Raw genomic sequence first — 24,554 nt, forward strand, 5'->3', positions numbered from 1 at the left:
TTTCATCTTTAGAATTTTATTTATTTTTAAAATCTTCGTATTTCTGTATTTTTAACTTCAGATGGTCATCTTTAAATCAGTGCAGTCAATTTACTTTATTGGCATGTGACTTTTTTGTCTTATTTGGAACTCGATGTAGCTCTTGAAATGCCCTTTTTAGTCAAAATAATCTTCTATATCAATATTTGGATCTAGTAGATCTTCTCCATATGCTGAAAGATTCATCTGGTTTAAAATTAAGTTTTCAAATGTTTCTTCTAAATCAGTTTCACCAATTAAGACCGCTCCCATCATTCGCCCATTCTGCAGGACGGCTTTGATGTACTCTTGTCCTTTGGTACACCTCAGTATTAATTCATGGTCTAAACCTAAGCCCTGTGCATTGTATTTTCCCAGCAATACAACCTATATAGAGAAAGACAAAACAGTTATTTTAATGACTATGAAAAAGAAACATAATATGCAGTTATTTTGTGTTTTCCTAGAATGGCAAATCTAGTCACGAAAATTTACAGCTAAAAGTGCCATTCGGAGGAGCCCAAAGAAAACACTTGCATGGCATGCATTTACTCTACAGATGACACTACCATACAACCTGTATGAACATTAAAAATACCTAGCGAATATACAAATATGTAGGAGGTAGACTACATTAGCCGTGAGTCACAATTTAAAGATTTAGTAAGAAGCTGAATTTGATCTTTCATGGGCAAATTGTTTAGTCTCCCTGAACCGTATGTATATATTTGTACGTGTTTCTCCTTATCGGTAAATTAGGAGGAAAAATCCTGCCTCAGAGTGATGTAAAGAGGATTAAATAAGATCATATGTAGGGGGAAGTACCTGCTCATTCTTGAGTATGAACAGCTGTTAGTTCTCTTCAAAAAGGAGGAGTGAATTGCAACTAAAACTCAGAAATGCACCAACAGGGAACAAATCTGGAGGAGATTTCCCCCCCAACCCCCAGAACTATAAAATAATATAGTGAGAAGGTAGGTAATGATTATCAGATGATTAGTGATTAAGCCCAGCAATAATAACCAGGTATAAATTTGCAAGAAATGAGGAAATTTGTCATTTTTTGTAAAGTGATTAAAGCCATATAAGTTTATTCATGTGAGAAAATCAGATGATCATAATTAGTTACAAAACTAACAAGCAGGGGCTTCCCTGGTGGTGCAGTGGCTGAGAGTCCGCCTGCCGATGCAGGGGACACGGGTTCGTGCCCCGGTCCGGGAGGATCCCACATGCCGCAGAGCGGCTAGGCCTGTGAGCCATGGCCGCTGAGCCTGTGCTCCGCAATGGGAGAGGCCGCAACAGTGAGAGGGCCGCGTACCGCAAAAAAAAAAAACCACAAAAAACTAACGAGCAGAAAAGGCACTAATCTGCTTATCTATCTTACCTTGTAGTTAAAAAATTTTGTTACATGAGCGAAAAGTTCAAAGCTGAAATCCATGTCAGTAGACTCGCCTGCACTAGCTGCGGCCATGCACTTTGCTGCATACCATCCCATCTGTCTAGCCTGGGTCCACAGCCTCATCTGAAATAAAAAAAAAGGTTATGCAATTTAACTTTTTATTATCATCATTTGAAAAATGTTATCACCTTAACCTAGTAAAATTCCTTAAAGGGGTTCAATGCTTGACAGTCCTTGAGAACAGTTAGATCTTGCTAGTTAGGTAATTGATTGAATCATCTTTGCCACAGAAGCAATCAGCAGTCCACACTAACCAACTGATTCTGGTGTTGGTCATTCTTATACCTCATGTGTGGTAACGAATGTCTTTTTGTATGCAAAAAATAATAACCATACTCATGGATATGAGCTTTAAGCATTTCTCGTAGAAGTGATAGTTTTTTTTAAAAAAATTCAGTCTCCTCTCTAAACAAGGTTGGGTCTGATGAAGTAAGAGGCAGCTTACGGTAAGGGAGCAGAGTAAACTGAGCACAGTAACAACTAGAGAACGGCCAACAGAAGTGGCCTGCGATATTACACTGCTGCACTGTTACCTAATGTATTCTAGCCTCTGAGTCCCTTTAGTTTGTGTCTCGGACTATATAAAACAAATGAATTAGTGTACTTACTGCTTCTGCAAATTAAGAGATGAAGTTTTATTAGATTCACTCAAAGTAAGAAACCCCTGTTTATTTTTGGACCTTCCTGTATCAGAGTATGAGGCACATGAAGGATATAATAATATACATATTCCCTAGATTCAACCCTTAGAGGGCTGAGATGTTAAAAAAAAAAAAAAAAAATCCCATGAACTCCAATTCCGAATTGAGTTTGGGACAGATATGCCGTAAAAACAACACTGGATGTCATTGTAGAGAAAACTAAAAAACAAGCTAGTTTGAAGCATTTTAGAATTATGGCTGAAATCACTGTCTTGTTGATGCTATCTCTGATGTATGTTAAAACATACTAAATAACAAAGCTGCTGCTTAGAATACATCTGGTTCTCCCACTACTTCACACTCCACAGTTACTTCACACTCCACAGTTAATCTGAATAAACATGCCTACCTGTGGAGCTGGTCTTTCACCAAGATAAGCGTTGACTGGTTCTTTCATCTGTTAACATCTACCTCTGTCTCTACTCCTACTAAAACAACCCCACCTCTGGCCGCTGAGTATCTTCCTCCAGCACTTCTGCTCCACCATTACAAGGCAGGCAACACTGTCGGGGCAGGAAGAGGTCTAGATCCAGTTAGAAGGGGTTGTTAGGCTGAGGAATTCTGCTTACTATGGGAACAGTCTTTCAGTAATAATTCCCACAGGAATAAGGTCATCAGAAACAGAATGTACGGTTTATAATCTCAGTTTGCTACTTTTTCATCCAAAGCTGTGCTGTCCCAAATCATAGTCACTAGCCACATGACTATTTAATTAAAAGTAAAATTAAAATTCAGTTCCTCAGTCACATTAGCCACATTTCAAATGCTTAGTACACACATCGCTAGTGGCTACCTGACTGGACACTGCCGAAATATAGAGTATTTCTGTCATCACAGAAAAGTTCCACTGGACACCGCTGATAAGCATCTGAGCATGAAAAACAAAGTAACAATCATAATTCTTTTTAAATTAAAAGACATCCCAGTCTATTCCATCACTATATAATCACTTACCAAAAGGGAAAAATTCTCGTGTTCTTTTTGTTTGTTGTTTTTGTGACAAAAAAACTCTATGATAGCTTCCCACTTAAAGTAGAAAAGTTGGAAAACCAGAAAGCTGGATATGCAGGTAGCAGTTCCTTTATTTTCAGATGGAATCTCTGATAAAAACCTGTGACCACCTATGCCAGCTTACCTGCTGCCAGACTGGGCTGGGCTGCCAGGAGGCCGTGCAGATGTCACCTGCAGCATAGATGTCAGGAAGGGACGTGTGCATGTGATCATCCACCTTCAGGCCACCGTCTTTTGCTACATCAAACTAAACAATGTTCCTCATAAGCATATGAGGTAAGAAAAAGAAGCGTGACTTTTTCATTCCAAAGTAAAAGAGCAAGTCAAATTCTACACATTGATATGCTGATCTTTAATGAGAAAAGTTGGCTAAACTGCCAAGTTTAGACAACTAAGCTGAATTTCCAGGCACTCAAATTCCTACTAAGACGAACCCATGAAATTCTTAGAACTTCAAATTCTTAAAATTCTTAGAACATCAAAAATTGCCAATAACCATATGATGACCCCACCCATAGTTACAAAAATATTCCTTAGTTTTTGTAAACTTCAGATGCTAAAAAGCAAAAAATACAAGCTGGCTTCTCTAAAAGAATCACTTTTAAGACTTCATAGGAGGTATCAGTTTCTTAACCAACGTTTAGATAAATTGTGCATTATGTCCCCTTAATAATGACACTTAGGCTGGAATGTTAACTGCTTAAGGACTTGAAGCAGTAAAAAAAAATATTGCAAATCAAGACATGAATATAAACTAAACTGTTTTCAGTCATCTTAAATTACAGTTCTGTGCCAAAACAATGAACAATTATTCATGCTTGAGAATTAGAGATCTTCATAAACAATACTTTAAAAGTGTTCACAGTGGGACAAAAATTTTCGTCTTACATTGTTGCCACAGAGAAAAGGTTCTGTATTTGGTGTAACTCCTGTAGCACTGACAATGAAATCGCAGCCATATATCTTTTCATTGGTCAATTCCACATATACAGGCCATATCTCTTAAAATAAAAAAAAAAAATTATTCTCAAGTGTAATCACCACCGTCTATAACATTATGTGAATACAATGACTAGAAGAAAGAAAGAAAGAAAGAAAAAGGCAGGAGATGACTTTAAAACACCACCTCTTAATATTTATAGGTACATCTGCTAAAACAATTTTTAATGTCATCAGTGCCATCTTCTTATTTTGGGTATAATCGCAAAACTATGGCAGGCATTCTAAACATTTTTCCTTCAAATTTAGACATAGAAATTCTAACAAAGTAAATTTAAATTGATAATACTTTATAAATTATTTCTTTAAAAATCTTTATTAATAGATTATACTCCATTGAGAGTTTAGTCTAACTAGGTTACTCACTTTTCAATGTTTTCCCTTATTATTCACATTCAAACTCTAACACTCTCTTTTCCTATGAAAAAATTCAAAGAATTCAGAGCAGTGGGATATCCCATACAGTAGGTTTGGGTGAGTGTATTTCTGAGTAATTCTCACAGGAATGTAGAATAGGAATTTTAAGAGATCTGTGCCTTAGTTTCAAATTTATAGATTTCATTCTGTTTGATTTTGAGGGTGTCACTTCACCTTTGCGAGTATCAGATTTTTTTTAGTTTTTATGTTTTGTCTTGATTCACAAGATATTCTGATTAACTCATCGCGTTATGATGGTCAAAACATAATGAGCCCTACATAAGATGTTACGCTTTCTACAATTTATTAGAAAATGTAAAGAGTAGGTAGTGAAAACAAAATGATTTATGTTATTAAATTATGGTTTTATTTTTACTTTTCACATTTAAGTTTTATATGGAAATATGAAGCTGTTTTCTAAATATAATAAAGCAATATTAAGTTGTCTTCTTTTAAAATGTGTTTTTTTTTTCTTATTTCATCACTTACCTTTGTCAGCTATAACTAACTGATTATGATGGTCTCTTGGAAAAGTCAAGGACTTTTTCTTAGAAATTCTAAATTCTTCCTGAAGATAGATGTTCTTTACTTCACACATAGTTTCAATGTGAATTTTATGAGAAAACTAAAATAAAAGAAGTACTGGTCACTATAATACTTCTAGAAAGAATGATCTGGGTTACTGACAATGAAGAAAAAATTTATAATACACTTATAAAAACATACAGAAAAAATAATTCTTGTAGTATAAAAGAAAACACACTGAATGCCCACAAGCATGGCTCTCAGTTTCTGTTGGAAAGAAATAAGCAGAAACTCAGTCAGTACTTAGAGAGATCTAGTAGTTGAATTGGCAGGTAGCACCAAGGGCATACTTTTTACTATGAGCTTCCCTGATAATTACACGTATATTTCTTTTAAATTACAACCGTTACAGACTAAAAAAAAAAGTTGATATATCCCAGATTGTTATATTCCAGAATCTTAGTAAAATGCCAGTTAGGTAGGAGATACTCAATAAATGTTCACTGAACTAAACTGAAGTTCCCAGGTTAAGAATACCATTAATCTTAGGACCTGAAGGTGCAGGAATAAATTACTTTGCGTAATTTCCATCACAAAAATTAGATACACTGTGAAGCCAGCCCCCTTCCAACCTACTGAAGGCTGAAAAGGTATCATACACAGTAATAAGGACTGCATGTTTCTTGCAATATTTAAATATCATAGCCTTTTAACAGCTATTAAAAAACTAAAATATCTAGTAAATAAAATGAGTAAAAGCAAGTCATCTGCTTATGCAATTAGGATATTAAATGTGTATTTTATTTAGAATCTATCTAATAACCTTTAAAATATTATACTACATCTAAAGTGACCTTTGAGAAAAGATTAATTTAAAATAGGACAGGTGTATTCACTAACGTCTCTGTATGGAGATCTCTGTCTCTGGAGAGTTCAATGGGGCCAAGTGGCACTGAAGCCCTTTCCTAGAACCATGGAGTTTAAGGAAAGTGACCTAGCAATTCTTTGACTATAGGCTTATAACCAGTCTTTAACAAACAGTTCAAGAATTTAAAATTGCATTTAGATACGTTTAAACAGTATATGAAAACATACCTCTTTTGTTCCTTTAAGATCCAACCCTTCATGCCAATCAGGTCCCAAGGCACTGCCTGTATTACCAGCATTAGCTTTGGTTTGTGCTTCCTTTTTCCTTCCTGAAGGGATAAACTCAATTCAAAATCCAAATGATATAAAAACTGCCAGGCAGAGAATTACGTTTTTGTTCAGAAGTTTTTAGGCAATATAATAATTTTCACACATACATTCATACAGCAGGACTAAACTTATCTATATTAATCATTTTAATCATAATTTTAATATTTTGTGATGTAGAGCTATAAAATGGGTAATCTTTCAATCGAGTTGTGTATAAACACTCAGAAGTGTTTTATGGATGTTATATACACTGGTTAATATGAAAGGTAAGAAAATTAGACATCAAATTTTGAAAATTTTGTCAATTTTTAGTACCCCCAAAACTTACAAAATTCTTGCTCAATTTTATAAGCCAAAAGTTTTAAAAAATAAAAAAGCTCTTTTAAACTAAAAAAAACTGCATTTGTTTTTAAACTCACTGCGTTTTTAATAAAATTACCTTAGGTTTTGTCCAACTGGAGCATCTGTCCGCAAAGATGCAGATGGGCTGGTTTACTTAATTTACTTTAAATTGCCAGTTTTAGTTATACATATTTTTCATATAAAATACATCATACACATATATACACATATATAAATATATTTCTTATAAATATTTTATACATATATATAAATAAAATCTTAAATATCACATAAGGAAATAGAAATAAATATCTATATTCCTATCCCCAAATAAAATATTTTTGCTAAATTTTCTTATAGCCTTTTTCTATATGGTTAAAAAAATAAAGTTTCATCTGTGAATGAATGAGCTAGATGCTATATTTACCTTCAGTTGTATATCTTGTTCTTTTTTGTGCAATTTTAGCCTCTGGTTTTTCAGCAATGAGCTTTGAAGTCAAGAATTCAGCCGCTCCTACATCGAAGAAAGTATTCCCAATAGCTTTATCTTTAATGGCCCAAATTACTTCACAGCCTTCAATTTCATACCTAAAGGAATATGAAAGTTAGTTGGAAGAAAAACTCTTTGTATCTACAAATAACAGTTATCTCTTAAGGCAAATGTAAATAAACTATTTTAAGGCAAACTGAGAAAGAATGATTATAAAGAGGAATGTAACACTTTTTCAGGATAATACGTGCTAAGTAGAATAATACAAGAAATGTAACCAGTTTACTGAAAAAACGTGACAAATATATGTACTGAATATCAGGTAAAATTTCATTACAATGAACATCACTTCAGAGTGTTCAATTTCTACAGGATAGTTATATGAATGTCCGCCAGGGTTCCCAGGAGTGAGCAGTGCCTTGCTTATTACCTAGTTATAGAGTAATCAGTAATGAACGGATAGATGTTATAGATGTTATATAGCTACAATATTGAGAACAGTTGACTTCTTTGCTAACAAATATTTTATGTATTCAAAGCACATTATGGAAGGACACAGAAAAAGGAGCAAATGAGAGATAGAAACTAAAATCTTAACTTTGTTATAACAGAATAATTACCCTGCAGTGAATTCCCTTCACCTCAGAAATTTCCAAGCCATCTAGCCAAAGAAAGATCCAGTTCACAGAAAAATGAAGGATCTTAGAGGAAGAAAGGAATGGCCAAGGAAGCCACCTTCCATTACCGTTCAGGAGGTAGCCAGAGCTCCTGAGCACCTGCAGTTTTATCTCTAGGTTTGGACACGGAGAATGTAATTTTCTTAATATTCATTCCACAAGGTCCCTGAAGTTCATTATAATTTATCTATTACTACTTGTTTTGGTACAAATGAATTGGGACAATCCTGGACACACAGTATATATGGTCATCCTAACTACACTAGGATTTTATTTGAAATTACAATGGTAATAAGAGTGTACTAGTGTTATTAATTTTTAACATTGATTTATGGTAAAAAGTACTACCATCTTTATATCTCAGACTGATGTAAGTTAGGTTATATGACTTTTTGAGGCTGATCAATAAGCAGGTGATAAAAGAAAGAAGGTTTAGTACATCTGACTTCAGATCACCTGATGTTCATGCTTTCTGGCATATGGTAAAGGAGTTCCTTGCTTTCTCCAATGGGCCTTTATTTTTCCTCCTCTCCTATGCCAGCAAAGAGTATTTATAGTTACTAAATGTCAGATTATCTGGAGAACATTTTATCTTAACACTGCTCAGGTCATACAGCATTGCTGATGAGCAGAAAGCAGAATACACACACATTTGGTGATAAATTTTATGTCAATTTACAGATAGGCACACAGTTACCACGAAATGATTTCCTTAATTTTTATAAACTAGAAATTTCTGTAATTACCATTTTTTTTGTATTTTAAAGTAGTACAGCAACATAACACATATCAGAATAGCTTAAAACACTGATGCTAGACCAGCGAGCCGTATTTACTCTAAGTAGTCACCACAAGTGACTCCTGGGTGTGCCGTACCTCACGAGACACCCTCTAATCCTCTTACCCTATGAACTTGTCCTCAGAAAGATGCGTAAGCATGAAGGTATCATCACCCATAGGGGAAATACTGCTTTCATTTTTAAAACCACTTTTAAAAAACAGAAGTATTAAATTTTGTGAAATTATGAAACACTATGTTTGAAAAAGAAAGGATTAACCTACATTTGGAAAGAAGAGATAATAACTGAAATAAAAGTATACTGAAGAAATCAACATTAGCCTCAGTGGGACACGGGGGCTATTAAAAAGCAGAAAGAGTCTGGATATGTCATTTTTCATCAAGAGAAGACAAAGTCCTAATCATTCAGTAAACCTAAACCGAGAGAATAACACTATATGGGAGCTTTCTTAAACTACCAGAGTTTACTGAATATAAAATTATGTGTTTTATATCCAAGTATGTGGTCTTTAATCTCCGACCTAAAGAAAGTGAGGAATAGGATTAAATGTTGTGAAACTCTGAACATTTTTGAATGAGAAAGCTTTTCAATGTGAATAATAGTAATAATAATAATAATAGTATTAAGTTATACTTTTGGTGATAACTGATGGAGAAAATCTGTCACGTGTACATAAGGATTTGAAGCCCCTCTTACAATAAATCTATGCCTCCCTCCTCTTGGCCCAGTTTGGTCTTGACTCCCTAGTTTTTTCTCTGCATTTTTCCATACAATGCCTCAAACTTCATAATTAAAACAATGACTGCCACACCTAGTACTGAGGCAATCCAACAACTCTTACAGGTTTCCACTGGGATTCATCATCCTCTAAAAAGGAGGGGCAAAAACCTAGTCTCAGAGTTGGCATGAATGAAAGTGAGAAAAGACAGGGCTTTGGCAGATTGCTTATTTTGATATAAATTTGTCCTCTTTGTAGTCAGACCCAACTTTCTGGCCTGAAAAATATCTAGACTATTCCATGTCAGCCATCTGCTGAAAGATAAAATCACAAAGAAAGTGAATCAATGCTCTGTAGACCACAGCAGGTCCTCAATGTTTTCCAAACTTGAAGTATCATCTTAAGATGACAGTATTTCACATTAAGGTGTTCACAATCCCCAACTTCCAAAAACCAAGAGCTAGGAGTACCACATACCCTGAAATAGAACTCACAAACACTTGCGTTTCATCGGCCAGACAGGTACCATACATGAGTGAAGCAGGATGGGTATAAGCAATAAAAAGTCGCGGGGACTATCACCAGAAACCTCTAAAGGTGTACACGTTTTCAATTGTTTTTCAGTACAGTACGTGCTTATAAGAACACATGTATGGGTCAAATCTAGACAGTCATCAGTGTCAGACCCTTTGAGACCTAAAGCATTCCCGAAATTCCTATGTTTTATAAGGTCAATTTTGCAACTATGAATTCCATGAAAGCTAAAAAAATAAAGTGGATTTTCCCCCTTGAAAATGTATGAAAAACAATTATATTTATCTTTGATTTTAGGATAACAAGACGTCTTCTAGTCTGTCAATTAATCACATGTATCACAGAGCAATTCTTACATAATATTCAAATACAGGTACTTACACTAATTCAAGTGCAATACCACCATTTCCTATGATCATTATTCTCTTAGCTTTTGTAAGCTGTTTCTGAAATTCCTGTATCAAAAAGAAAATGAAAAGAGTGTTTTGTAATAGTGGGTAATGCCTGAAGCAACAGGCTTCACTGATAATAAACCTCACTTTCCCACTCTGCCAGGATACACCATCCCAATTAATATAATAAATGCTCCCTCCATGTTTCACCCCAAACTGCCTTTATAGCAAGGCCTCTTCCTTGCCTTTTATGTCACTACATTCAGAATTGCAGCAAGAGCCTGTCTTTAGTTTACCACATTCCCAACTACTTGACCAAATCAATTACCAACATGACATTGATCTAGACCCTGGAAACAGGATTCTTCCTTTCCTTCTAGTCCCTCAATTGACACTTTCCTTGCAGTTACTCAGCACTTGGAACTTGCAGGAACGAGAAGCACGGCAGCACAGTGGTTAAGGGCACAGATCTAGAGTCCCTGGCTCTAGCAGTTACTAACCAGGTGACCTTGGGCAAACTGCTTAACCTCTCTGCACCTCAGGTTCCCCAACTATAAATGGAAATAAGAGGTGAGTATATCTCAAGGTCTCTATAAGTATTAAGATGATAGAGATAAAGCTGTTGGGAGTAGGAAGCACATAATGTCTAATATTTATTTTAAAATGTTATTACGTTATAAGACAGCAAATTGATGCCTCCACCTCCCATCCCTCCCTCCCTCCCCCCAAAAAAGATCACAATGAACTTGGAGAGAAAAAAAAATACCAGGAGTCATTCTTATGGTACTTTCTAAAGTAGAGAATAGTCCCATTGCTTCAAGATGACATTTGAATAGCTAAATTCCACCTCCTACTATGTCAGGTCACCATTTCTATTAATGGACCCCAAAACTTATTGTAATGTACAATACATAACCACTGAATTGACTTCTTTAAATTTTACAAGAAAAAACCTGAAGTTAATTCTACTTTGTCCTTCACTGAACACAGTAGGTAATTAAAGACCTGTAAAGAGCAGTGGACAGGGAGATGAATGTCCTGAGTTTAGATTATACTTCTGATAATAACTACTTTAGTATAGCTAAATTTCTTAGTCTCTCCATCTCAGCTGCCTCTGTAGAGTGGGAGTAATGACTGTCACACAGGATTATCATGAGGATTCAGTGAATTCATATGTGTAGAGGGCCTCGCTGTAACACAGTTATGAATTCAATCTTTGATAATATGAACTTAAAATGTTTACAAGAACATAATCCAGTTCTTCTAATATTGTCTAAATTCCTAATTATTTAAGAAGAAAATACTACCAGTTTTCAAGACTATAAAATCTTACTATGTAAATGTACAATTACCACTTCATGGGACAGAACAACAACAATGAGCTTGAGGTAAGACAATAGTATTGTGACTAGAAAACAAGAAGGTTTTTGGCAGTAAGGGTCAATGAACCCTGAAATAAATTACCAAAAGAAGTTGTACAAGGTTCTGAAGATAGAATTTCACCTTACTGGGATAGTTTATCACTGTTCTTGAGCAGAACAACAAACAAGTGTCTTTTTCAGTTCTAGGATTCTGTCATGATTCTGTATGACAAAGATCTTCTGAATACTAACTAATTTCTTTGCTGAGAAGTAAATTTTGGACATGCTTTATCTTTTGAGAAAAAGATCATTACGTCATTTAGGATGCAAATCACATACTCCCGATCAGAGTAAAATAATGAATGTGTATGCAATGTAAGTTGTAACCTTCAGCATAGACATTACTTCTGGGATATCACATAATGGAAAGAACATGAATTAAAAAACAAGGTAAATTATCCACTAAAACTAAACTCAAATTGGCAGTAATAAAACATTATAACTACGTTCTGGTTTATGAGTCATGAAACCTTTCTTCTGCTGCTACAGTTTAGGAATTGACATTATAAGTGGAACACTTTGATTCAAATGTAGAAAAAGTCTAAGAAACCTTCATGTTTCTTCCCCATGACCCAATGTCAAAATGTTACCTGAGCACTGTCTGTATCACGGATTCCTAACACATAAGGATTTCCTTCACATATCAACTTTGGTTTAGCTCCAGCACACAAACAGAGCTTCTTATAAATATGCTGATTGCCATCTTCAGTTAAAATGCACTGTAAAACCATAGAGCAACAAAGAGGAGAGGGGGAACATTTAGACACAGGTACAACTGCACTTTAAACATTCAATAAGACAAAAGCAAAAAATATATGAAGGTTGCCTCTTGGTGGCTCTCTGGTGGCTCTCAATACTTTGTTACAGCAATGACAAAGCTAACTAAGCATGAGAATGCATTCTCTAATCCAGTGATTCCTAATCACTTTAGAAGCATGAACCATTTAAAAAATCTGATGAAAATTAGTCCTTCTCCCATGGGAAAAAAAGGTACCCACAAAATTTTGGATAAAACCAAGGGAATCTCATGTTTGGAAAGGTATGTTGACCTTAGATTAGAAATTTAGAAAATTTCAAATTGAGCATTCTGATGAACATTTCCTTGATGAACATTCTGCTCTCAATGAGAAGATACTATAAGAAGATCTAGTGATTCTAATCATATCAGACCTTAATGTCTGTTATGGGTACAGGGGAGTAGTGAATGGTAGAAGAGGTCACAATACATCTTCTTAATCTGAAAAATCAGAAGTGCTAAAAAACAGTATTTATATTCTTAAGTACAAATAATCACTTTACCAGCAAACTTCATGCTGTTTGGGGATTATGTTTTCATATAAGTGAAAAACATGTTAACCTTAAATCCTAGCATGTACTGGCTTTAAAGTAAATTTATATTAATTTTGAATTAATGAATTTAGATGAATCTAAAAATACATATCAGAGATCCATTGTTTTTGTTCCTTAATATTGAATGAATATCTACACAAAAGTAGAAGCATTTAGAAAGCAGGTATACATAAGCATGTGCTACTATGAGAGACGTCAGACTTTGCTGGAATGGTTTCGAAGGTTAACCTTGTGCCATGTGTCTGATTTATAAAACTTGCCAAATAGCATTTACATACCCACTGAAATATTTGTTACCCATTCTAACTCTTCAGCTACATAACAAATACATAAAACCAATAAACCAACACAGTATAATCATACAGAAATGTTACACAAGTCTTCCTTTAGATAATTTGGTTAGAATTTTAACTAATAGAAGTTAGTTATAGGCACTGACCAAATTTAAAAAATTATTTGCATTTAGCTACTATAAAAGAAACACAAAAACTTTTCATTGGCTACTGTTAAATTTTTGGAAGTAGAGACGAAGGTAAAACACATCGTTTCTAATTCACTAAAGAATACAAAGGATGGATGACAGAATGCAGACATGTATGTTATGTAGGACACTTTTCAAATGAAACGTGTGGCACTCTGATTCACTCAAATGCCCTAATATATAAGTTCCCTCACAATTCATTAGTATACTTTTGAGCCTACCTCAGTGAGCAGATTCACTGACATGGGTGTTTCATGGAACAAGTACTACCATTACAAGTATTAGGAAATAACTGTGGTGTTTGGATTCAGATTTGCAATATTTTTCTCATAAAACTCAGTACTTTTTCTTACTTTTTTTTTTCCTGTCAAGTTATTTGTTTCAAATGTGACATGTATGCTTTCTCCCTAAGGGAAAACTCAAATGTTAGCTGCTTTAGAGAAACAACTACAAACCCTACTTCCTATCTTGCCTAAAGCTCATCTGAAGGTACTGTTAATCATGTGACACTGAGACTTCCTGACATCTGAGACTGAGGTACTGCCTTTCCTGAGACTGTCTTCGTTTGGGCCTTATATCATTTTGGACTATTACAAGCACCTTCTAATTTGGTTGTTGGCTACTGGCCACCTGCTCTATCCCAGTTCATCCTTGACACTGCTGTCATATCCATCTTCCTAAAAGAGTATTTTAGCACTCCTGGCTCCACTTAGAATCTCTTTACTATTTTTTCCACTGATTATAAAATAAACTCAATATTAACATGACATAAAAAGCTCTTCACAATCTTATTTACTTATTTCTCTGGGCTAGTCGGCCAATCTCCTTTACTTATCCACACCCCAACCCCTTTGACAGTCTCACTCTTCCACATGCCCCTTTCCTTTCTCTGGGTCTCTGAACCCATAACGTAATCTCTTCTTCCTGGAATGTCCTTTTCCACCTGGAGAACTCAATTCACCCATCTTTAAAACATAGCTCAAATATTACTCAATCTGGGAGTCTTTCTGAATACCTACCATCAGAGCTTTGATAATATTTCAACAACTGTTTTCTTCTATGGGCATACATTAAACGTACGCATGGCTGTACTCCCTATGACACTGAGAGCTACCGGGAGTAGGTTCCTGCTATCACTGCTACTGTATCCCAGTACTTATTAACACAGTGCCCAAAACACAGTGAACACTATATAAATGTTAATGCTAATTTAAAATGTAAAACCTAAAATGCCAGGCTAAGCTAATTATATGACCCAATAAACTCACAAAAAGTGTAAGTTTTTGTAATACTAATAGAAATCAATGTCACTGAAATTTATAAGCTAGAGACTTGGGAGGTGGTGGAACAGGTGGGGGTCAAAGGAAGGCAGGCAAAACCTCACCAAGATTTAACAATGGCAAATGTCATTAAGAAAAAACCCCTCTTACATGTTCTTTGCTGTTCAGTTGCTTTACTCCAGATTCTATAACCTTAATGTTGGGAAAGCGATTTCCTAACATGGTACTTGGTTGTTCTTCAACATCAAATTCTTCCAACACTTTAGAAACCTGTATTAGATAAAAGAAATAAAAATGTATACTTAAAAATTTTTTTCCTTTCAAGAATTAAAAAAAAAAACTTTCATTTCTTTTTATACACTATTTATTTCATATTCATAAAACAAGGAAGTCTGCCAACTGCACTATATACAGTGAAAAGAGGGCCAGACTCTTGCATTTTAAGACCTAAATTCAAATACTAGTCCTACCACTCTTGGGCAACTCAGAAAGTCACTGAGCCTCAGCTTCCTGGCCTGGAAAATTAGGGCTAACACTACTTACTTCTGTATAGTGTAATCAAACAGCTTATCTATTTCTTTATCCTTGTAGCTCTCTCTCTCCATTTACTAGCTAACTTTATTGTGATCTAGTCTTTGGACTCTTCTTTCCTCTTCTCCAAAGTCATCAGCATCCTCTTGGACTTACCTTCCATCCTATCCCACTAGGACTCCACTGTGGATCATTTACTTCAAATGATGTGCCATGGATCTGGGGAAGGATTTTCCCCAAATCCTTCCTTGCTCTCTTATCCTTAACCATTAATTACCCTGAAAACGCCCAAGCACAGACCAAATTACTTGCTTTCTCTAGTCCTATACCCAGTCTGCTATAGAAGTACCACACACCTTTCAGACTGGTATTTGGCCTTAAACACTGCATGGAAATGCTACTGCATGGCTATAGCAGTTCTCAAACATTTTAGTCTCAAGACCCCTTCACACCCTTACCAATGATTGAGGACCCCGATGAGCTTTTGTTTTTTTGAGTTACACTTAGCAATATTTGCTGCATTAGCAATTAAAACTGAGAAATTTAAGTATTTCTTAATTCACTTAAAAGTAACAACAATAAAAACATGTTACACTGATATAACATACCTTTAATGAAAAATATTTTTTTCTAAAACAAAACAAATTAAGTGAGAATAACAGCCCTGTTTTACATTTTTGCAAATTTCTTTAATATCTGGCTTAACAGAAGATAGCTGCATATCTGCTTCTGCATTCAAACTGCTTCTACCTTTAAACCACTGCAACGTTGTTTTGGTTGAAGTATCAACACATGAAGAGAGTTCAGTCTCGCACAGATATGCAGCCCTTTCAGATAATTGTACATTCTTCTTGATGCCACACTAAAACTCAACAAGTGATGGTTTCTTAAAGATAGATGAAATGTAGAATTTGAAACCATATCAAGAACTTTTCATACTGTGACTGTGAAATCCATTAGTTTATCCTGCACTTTGAGTGGATCTTGGAACATCACACATCAGTCGTTTGGACAATACTGGTTCATTAAGTTAACAGAGATCTTCCAAATACTGACACATTTCATATCAATAAATATAAAAAAACACATTCATTATTATCAACAATTTCATGAGAAAAGTCTAAGTACTATAAGGCTCACAGTGAAGAATGAGTTTTCCAAAAATCTAATTTTTGCTTGAAAGCTCTCGTTTTGTCATAATGGCAACAAGTACCATCAGTTGTTTTCTTAAAGTGACAGGCTCACTTCATTCATTTTCCAAACATGAATAGCCAGTTTGTCAGCTGTTCTTTCAAGTAAAATTGATGTTCCATGAAAACAGTAGCTAGTTCATCTTCAACTCAGCAATTGCACAACTGCTTTTCCTTGAGACAACGTTGTACTCGTTGTATGCCGAAGAGCTTTATGCATACATCGCATTGCATCATACAGAATATTAAAAAGATGTGTACTCGGGAGTCAAGATTTAATAAAACTAACATGTTTTTTTACTGGCTTTTATTTTTTTCACTAACTGTGTGGCAGTGAAGAACAAAATGGCTACCAATGTAAGTAGCCACCACTGCTTTTATACCATCAGTGCAAATGTCAACATAGTGAGAAGAGCAATAACATCTTAGTAACATATTCCATTCCGTCAGTGACTTTTTCAAACTTTCACCATTCTAATATTCCCTGAACTTACTCTATCCTCTTTATTCTCAGTAAATCACCTTACTTCTAGGCATGAAGAGACCACTAAGAACTCTGACTACTTCTTTCCCACTATCTAGACATTTCTTTGCTAGTGTCCACCCTTCCCTGACCTATTCCCACTATTTCAAAGTCAATCCATTGCTCTGCGCTCCATATCCCATCGCCTCTCACCTTCTCAGGACTCCTTCCTTGTTATATATTCCTTGCTCTCCTTCATCTTCAGGCTTCCCCACTGGTTTCTTTTTTTTTTTTTGTGGTACGTGGGCCTCTCACTGTTGTGGCCTCTCCCGTTGTGGAGCACAGGTTCTGGACGCCCAGGCTCAGCGGCCATGGCTCACAGGCCCAGCCGCTCCGCGGCATGTGGGATCCTCCCGGACCGGGGCACGAACCCGTGTCCCCTGCATCGGCAGGTGGACTCTCAACCACTGTGCCACCAGGGAAGCCCACCCACTGGTTTCTTAATCTCAACAGGTGAACAGGCTCAAGTGTTTCCCACCGTAAAAGAATAAAACTCAACTTAACGCTAGACCTTATGTCCTCTTTTTGCTGCCACTCTATCTTTTCTACCTTTGCAGCCAAATTTTTCAAGAGAGAAAAGTTTATGCTAACCGTCACTTTAGAATTTCCTCCCATTAATTTCTCAAAACAGTATAAACTGTCTCAAAGTCACCAATGATTTATACTAGAAATAGCTACTTTAGAGCCATCATCTTACCTGACCATTCCCCAGGATCTGACACAACTGACCACTCCTCTTAGTTGAAACTTTTGCCTTCCTGGCTTTAGGGTTACTGCTCTTTCACAGTTTTCCTCTTAGATCTAAGCCTAAGAAGAAGGATGGCCATTTTTAAGTTCTCCTTTCTCTCTGACCTCCGCTTAGTGTTCCAAGGACACCACCACTGGGCCCATCTTCTTCTCCCGGCATGTGTCCTTCCTGGGAGAGTGCAAGCCAGGCCTGTATCAGCTGACACTGAGACAATGGTGAATACTAAATTACCGTCTCCAGCCCAGTCTTTTCACTTGCTCTAAATGCTCCAGCAGTTTGGCATATCTAAATTTAGATAAAGTGCAATTTCGCATCATGGCACACAAGCCCGTCACCATCTGGCCCCTGCCTACTGGTTCAGACTCACACTCCACACGCCAGCAGTGAACTGGTCCCTGTTGGGGCATGTTTCATAGCTACACATTTTCATGACCTTGGCACATGCCTACCTCCACTCGCTCTCTTACAAACACTGGAAAACTTTTTTCAAGTCTCAGTTTCAATGCAACTTCCAATGTAAAGGCTTCCTTGATTCACAAAGGCAGGCTTTGGCACTCCTTTACAATGTTTTCTATGTATAAAAATAAATATGTATGTATTGGAATATTACCTCAGTTTTTTTGCCTCTATCAGGATAATGATCATATTGTATGACAACTACTTCTTGCATATCTGTTGTCCCAGTAGAAAGTGATCATTCTGAGAAACTGACCATGAGGGCCCTACAGCCAAAGTGCCGGGTTTCAAAACCTGACTTTATGCACCTCAGAAAGTTACTCAACCTCACTGTGGCCCATTTACCTCACCTGTAACATGGGGATAATATAACGACCTACTTCACAGGGCTAAGAATTAAATACATTAATATATTTAAAACATTTAGAAGTATAGCATAATAAGTACTCCATAAATGTGAACTATTATTATTATTAATCCTTTGTCTCCTTTAAAAATTACACAAGTCATGAATATGTGCTCTTTTTAACACTAAACAAATAAACAATACATAATAAAGATTAAATATTAAAATCCTTCTTTACCGCTCTTTAAATCTCACTTTCCCCTTACCCCAGGGATAACCACTAATGACTTTTTGACGTATGTTCTATACTTTTAATCTCTATAGCCTGGGTGCCTAGCACACTGGTTGGTAGATAATCTAGATGCTCAATAAATGATAACAAGAATGCAATTTCTGACTTCTAAACACTAAGAATAACTGACATTTGCAATATTTATTTTAATTCACTTTCACATAGATTAGTACATCTTAAGCTCACAATCTTGTTAAGCAAGGAAGATATTATCCTAATGATGCAACTCAGGTACAGAGATTTGCCAAGGTTACATAGCCAGTAAATAAGAGTTAGGCCTAGAACCCAAGTTCTTTTCCTTCTATTGTACAACACTTAAAAAAAAAAAAAAGATTGGCAAAAACTAAACTCAGGTCTTACAACTCTGGGATCATTACACCAAATTAAGTCTTCTGTAAAGACATTAGAAGACTCAGCTATACATCTCTCTATCATGTATGTACTCTTAGCCGTAATTGAATATATACTTTTTTCTTTTAGAAATTAAGAGCCATAATTTGTTCTCTGGTTCTCCCAATCCCATAGTTCTTTTGGCTGTACCAAAGGTTCTAAGATACCTTACATATCTCTAGGCAGGTTATAAAGAGCAACATATGGCACTAAATTAACCTTGGTCTTAGGGGCTTATGTAAATCTTAGGGGTTTATATATGAGAATGGGGTAGGTTAACTGTATATTGATCTCTTCCCTGGGAGACAATATATAAAGAACTTTTATAAAACATACTTCAAGATTGGAAAGGTGTGTTTGTGGGAGATGGGTAAGGAGAAGGTTGCTTTTCCTCTTTAACATCAAGTCTCTAACCTTTACATGAATAAATAATAAATCTTAGACAAAAGGCTGAAAGGAAAAAAATATACAATCTATTATCAGAGTATTATAAGGGAAAACTTCTAATGAATCAAAGACTATGTTAATAGTCTTCATTGCAGTGTGGGAAGAAAAGATTTATGTTTTTCATCTTTTTATTCATTTATTTTTTGCATAGGCATTATAATATTCACAATTGTAGCACTGTAGTACATGTATATAATTTATAAATATAATATTAAAATATGAGCCCAAAAGTTTTTAACAGGTGAGGTACAGGATCAGAAATGTTTGGAGACCACTTTTCTTTGATACTATGACCCAAATGTTCTCAGACTCCTATTATAATGTTATAAAGTGTGTAAAATAAACTCACAAACTACAAACTGTTCTGAGATGCTTATGACACATCTGAAACATTAATTATCTGCAAGTGTAAACTTGGCTCAAAAGCACTTTTCTTCTGACTCATAAACACACAAACATATATACACACACATTTACAATAAAGATACACAAGTATATTTGCATAAAGATACACATGTATATGTGTGTAACATCTTTTCTCAAAAGATAAATTTTCTGAAAAGTAATTCTGAGTGGGACAGAAAAGATGGGAGAGAAGAAGAGAAAACTAGAAATTCAGTACCATTCCAGGTGCTTTTGGTATTCAACCTGAACAATTTTAAACTTTGAGCTATGATTTTAAAATGAGTATCAAAAGAACATTTGTCATTTTAAACAATTAAAATACTACAATTACACTAACTGCTATTTGAGTGATTGTATTTTTTAAAGAGTAATACTAAGAAAGTTATATAAACGTTCTTACCTGCTTGAAATTTGTAACTGCTTTAATAACAGGAGAAGCTGTGATCAGGAGAATATCTTCTGATGGAAAGTGAATTGCCAACTTATTAAAAAAACAAGTAGGAAAAATATGATAAATAACTAAGCATTAGTACATATGGCATGGTGGGGTGAGACAGGGATAATGCAATTTTAATAATGTTATTAACTTAGGAAACTAAAAACTCACTGTTCTTCCTCTAAAGGTCTTGGTCATATTTATGGGGTAGTGGTGAGTAATGTCCCCCTCTCATATTGTTAAAATGAAAAATACATTTACACTAAACTCAACAATTATCATGCAGAGGATGAGAAGAAACTATCTTCTTAATTAACAGTTAAACCAACTTCTATTTATTATAAAATAATAATTTCAATTGCCTTTAGTAGAATGAAATTAAGCAAAGCTTCAATAAAACATTTAAAAGCTTAGCACCTTTCCCAAGTACTTCTATAATATTTGACAATATTATCACTCTCTCCATCTTGCTTTCCTCTGTATATTCTGTAATTTATTTCCCCACTTTCTGTTTCCACTATTATGCTACTAAAATCACCTTGAAGTTAGCCTTCCAGTTTCATATTAACCAGCTTCCCCTGCTCCAAACACATTGTAACTAATCATCTTTCAAAATTTTTCATTTGATCATATTACTACACTGCTCAAAATCATTTGACTACTTATATAAGTCTTTGTTAAATTCTTAGCATGATTTATAAAATCCTTTATGATCAGGTCTCTACCGCTTTCTGGCTTCATCTCTGGTCATCTTCCCCAAGCAGCAAAGCTTAAACCATACGCCTTAAGCTTTGCTGCTTCCAGATGGTGCCACGCTTTTCCACCTGAGATTACACTGTTGCCTCCCTTTGGAAAGTCTGTCTTTTCTTGTCTACTTGGTAAACTTTTTACTCATTCCTCTATATAGGCATAACTCAGACATATTGTGGGTTCAGTTCCAGACCACTGCAATAAAATGAGTATCTCGATAAAGTGAGTTGCATGAAACTTTTGGTTTCCAAGTGCATATAAAAGTTATGTTTAGGGACTTCCCTGGTGGTGCAGTGGTTAAGAATCCGCCTGCCAGTGCAGTGGACACGGGTTGGCCTGGTCCGGGAAGATCCCACATGCCACGGAGCAACTAAGCGCATACAACAGAACTACTGAGTCTGCGCTCTAGAGCCTGTGAGCCACAACTACTGAGCCCGCGTGCCTAGAGCCCATCCTCCGCAGCAAAGACAAGCCACTGCAATGAGAAGACCACGCACTGCAACAAACAGTGGCCCCCCGCTCGCCGCAACTAGAGAAAGCCCGCACACAGCAACGAAGACCCAACGCAGCCAAAAATAAATAAATAAAAGTTATGTTTACACTACAGTTGCCAATATTAAGTGTGCAAAAAAAAATGTGTTCTTAAAAAATGTAATGCCTTAATTAAAAAATACTTTACTGCTAAAAAATGCTAACCATCCTCTGAACCTTCAGCGAGTGGTAATCTTTTTGCAATAGTAACATCAAAGATCATTGAGCACAGATCACCATAACAAATAGAATAATAATTTAAAAGCTTGAAATACTGCGAGAATTATCAAAATAGGACACAGAGACACGAAGTGAACAAATGCTGTTGGAAAAATGGTGCCAATAAGGCTTGCTAGAGAGGGTTGCCGCAAACCTTCAATTTGTAAACAATGCAATATATTCAAAGTACAATAAATTGAAGGGCAATAAAATGAGGTATGCCTGTACTAAGACAAAAGGACAACTCCCTTAATAAAGGATACTTTTTTCCTAATCCACTCCTTACCAACTCCACAGGTACCCCTAAGGTAGTGAACACATCGATGAAATGACTTACTTACTTACTTTTACTTATTTATTTGTTTACACGACTCATTAGGCTGTGAGTCTCTAAAAAGGAGGTACCATACTGTTTGTATTAGTCTGATCAGCCCTTAGTACATTATAGGTGGATTATAGGTGTTTACTCAGAAAATAAATGAAAACTACACATCCAAAGATTAAAAGTTAAGGGAAAAAACGTCTTCAATTTCTTATGACATCAGTGATGTCATAAGAATATTACATCTGTTTACTGTTTACCAACAGAATAATGCAGTCCCTTTTGGAATACATGTACATGTATATACGTGGTCTGATTATTCACTATAAATCAGAAAAGCATATCCTCACTGCATTTAATCCCTTGCCGGTTGCTTTTAAAAACATTACTAGAGATGATACCTCTTCTATCTTGGGAGTCCAAAGTATAGGAAACTTACGTAAGGGTTTCTTTACCATTCAGTTACGATGCACTAAGGACTTGGGCAGCCGTGCGGAAGCGGGATTCAATCAGCTAATTAAGAAAGGGGGCTGAATTTTCTGACCAAGGACTTACTAGTCGTAACCCCCACCCCCCCCTCCTCCCCATCGGCTTTGCCATTACTAGGACCAGAGCCGGGTTCAGTCCGCTTTGCGTTTCCCCTAATAACTTGCTCGCCATCGCTCCTGCCTGAGGCGGAAGCGAAGCCTGCGAGGTACTAAGGACATCACCTGGGGCCACGACACAGTCTCTAATATCTGGGAGCAAGAAGGAGTGAGAGGGGTAAAAGGAAGCGGCTAAAGAGCGACCTGGAAAAAAACTAGGAAAGGCTGGCGGGGAAGGAGCCTCAAGCGCCACCGCCTCCGGGATGGAGGAGAGGCGGAGCCGCCTGCGCGCCCCCCTTACCTGCTCCGCACAGGTGACACCCGCGATGCCACCCCCGACCACCACGAACTTCCCCGCAGACGGGGGCGAGCACGCCGCCTCCATGCTCTCGAACTTCCAGCGGTTTTAGGACTACAGTGCGGAAGCCGGAAAAGTTTACAGGCCGGGAGAGGGAGTGGCGCGGGGAGGCCCCTTTCGGCGCCTGCCCCTGAGATTCAGAGCTACGGGTGCCCAGGAACTCACACTTAGTCTCTTCGCGCTTCTCTGAGCTACGGGTACCCGGGAGCTCATACTTAGTCTCTTCGCTTATCGGCCGGGGCTACGTTTCCTAAACCGCAGAGGCGGCTTAGCAATTCCGGGGGTTTGCGTTACTATCGCCACAGCTGAATGTAGTTTTTCCACGAAAATTTAGACAAAAACCAAAGTAAAGTAGATGGGTTGTCAAAAGAGGCTTGTCAGGTTGTCTAAAAACAGACCAGTGTTCTCACGGGGCAGACCGTTCTTAGAATAAATGAAGCTCTCACTTCTCGTTCCTGCGGGAAATTAAACACAGCCTCAGCTCTTAAACTGTTCCTGGTAGAAGGAACATAATCCTTCCCTACCCTTAACCTAGCAAGCTAAGATTTTATATTTTGGAAGCACATTCTTCATAGACACATTAATCAAGACAAAAGCAATTCCACTATTGTTTTCTAAGAAGTTATTTCCATTTACAATTTTGACCTCAGCAAAAAGTTCCCATAGTATATAGACTTGCCATTTTGTCAAAATAAAAGAGCGTTCTTCCCCAATTTTCAGTAAATAGCAGCATGTGTAAAGACTGAATTAAATATTACCAATCTAATTTTTTAAAACTATTTTTACCATATTCGTATTATTACAGTATTCACCATTTAATTGTTTTAGTATTTACTATTACCTTTGCTGTCTCATATAATATTTCCCCTGGGGGTTGTATTATAAAATTAAGATACTATTTCTCTAAATGGCTCACTCAAAAACTGGCAGTTATCAATCCCCCTTTAATTCTTTAAAACTCTGGAAATAACCAGCCTATATAAACGAGAAAACCTAACACATCTAATTACAGATATTTACTGAGAGCTCTAATAATTATTGAGTTTTGATTTACTAAGTTAAATAGTAGGCACTTTAATAAGTGATTCTAAGTCCAATTACTCTCTCAGGCAAGCAAGCAAAGCATTTCTAGCAAGAGGAAATTGGACTTTAAACCCATATAGATCTAGTCTTGTTTACTTCTCTTGCTTCTTTTTTTTCACACGATCTCCCTC

The 24,554-nt window shown here is 36.2% G+C and overlaps 2 protein-coding genes across 5 annotated transcripts in view; one reads left to right on the forward strand and one right to left on the reverse strand.

The window, feature by feature from the left end:
- RECQL (RecQ like helicase) overlaps window positions 1-10,260 on the forward strand; it is a 43,856-nt gene extending 33,596 nt beyond the window's left edge. The window contains exon 16 of one of the 2 annotated variants that reach the window (XM_079936417.1): window positions 7,771-10,260. In XM_079936417.1, coding sequence (XP_079792543.1) covers window positions 7,771-7,772 — 2 coding nt within the window. In that variant the 3' untranslated portion in view covers window positions 7,773-10,260. Of the gene's footprint in view, window positions 1-3,269; window positions 4,042-7,770 lie in introns of those variants that run through there. The other variant, XM_079936416.1, reaches the window with a different exon arrangement.
- On the reverse strand, window positions 157-23,532 carry PYROXD1 (pyridine nucleotide-disulphide oxidoreductase domain 1; the record flags this gene model as incomplete). Of its 3 annotated transcripts, XM_079936420.1 has the most annotated exons (13): window positions 23,284-23,532; window positions 20,541-20,621; window positions 19,625-19,702; window positions 14,963-15,082; window positions 12,292-12,420; window positions 10,270-10,343; window positions 7,097-7,257; window positions 6,226-6,326; window positions 5,095-5,230; window positions 4,078-4,190; window positions 3,314-3,436; window positions 1,403-1,540; window positions 157-405 (listed from the first exon to the last, which is right to left on the reverse strand). In XM_079936420.1, exons 1-13 carry the CDS (start codon window positions 23,365-23,367, stop codon window positions 157-159), a joined length of 1,587 nt encoding a protein of 528 aa, XP_079792546.1. In that variant the 5' UTR covers window positions 23,368-23,532. The 3 variants fall into 3 exon arrangements, with proteins under 3 accessions (XP_079792546.1, XP_079792544.1, XP_079792545.1); XM_079936418.1 differs by lacking the exon at window positions 19,625-19,702; XM_079936419.1 differs by lacking the exons at window positions 19,625-19,702; window positions 20,541-20,621; window positions 23,284-23,532 and adding an exon at window positions 18,254-18,368.
- Between the last annotated feature and the right edge of the window lie 1,022 nt (window positions 23,533-24,554).

The sequence above is a fragment of the Stenella coeruleoalba genome (genome assembly GCF_951394435.1).
Source record: "Stenella coeruleoalba genome assembly, chromosome: 11".
NCBI lineage: Eukaryota > Metazoa > Chordata > Mammalia > Artiodactyla > Delphinidae > Stenella > Stenella coeruleoalba.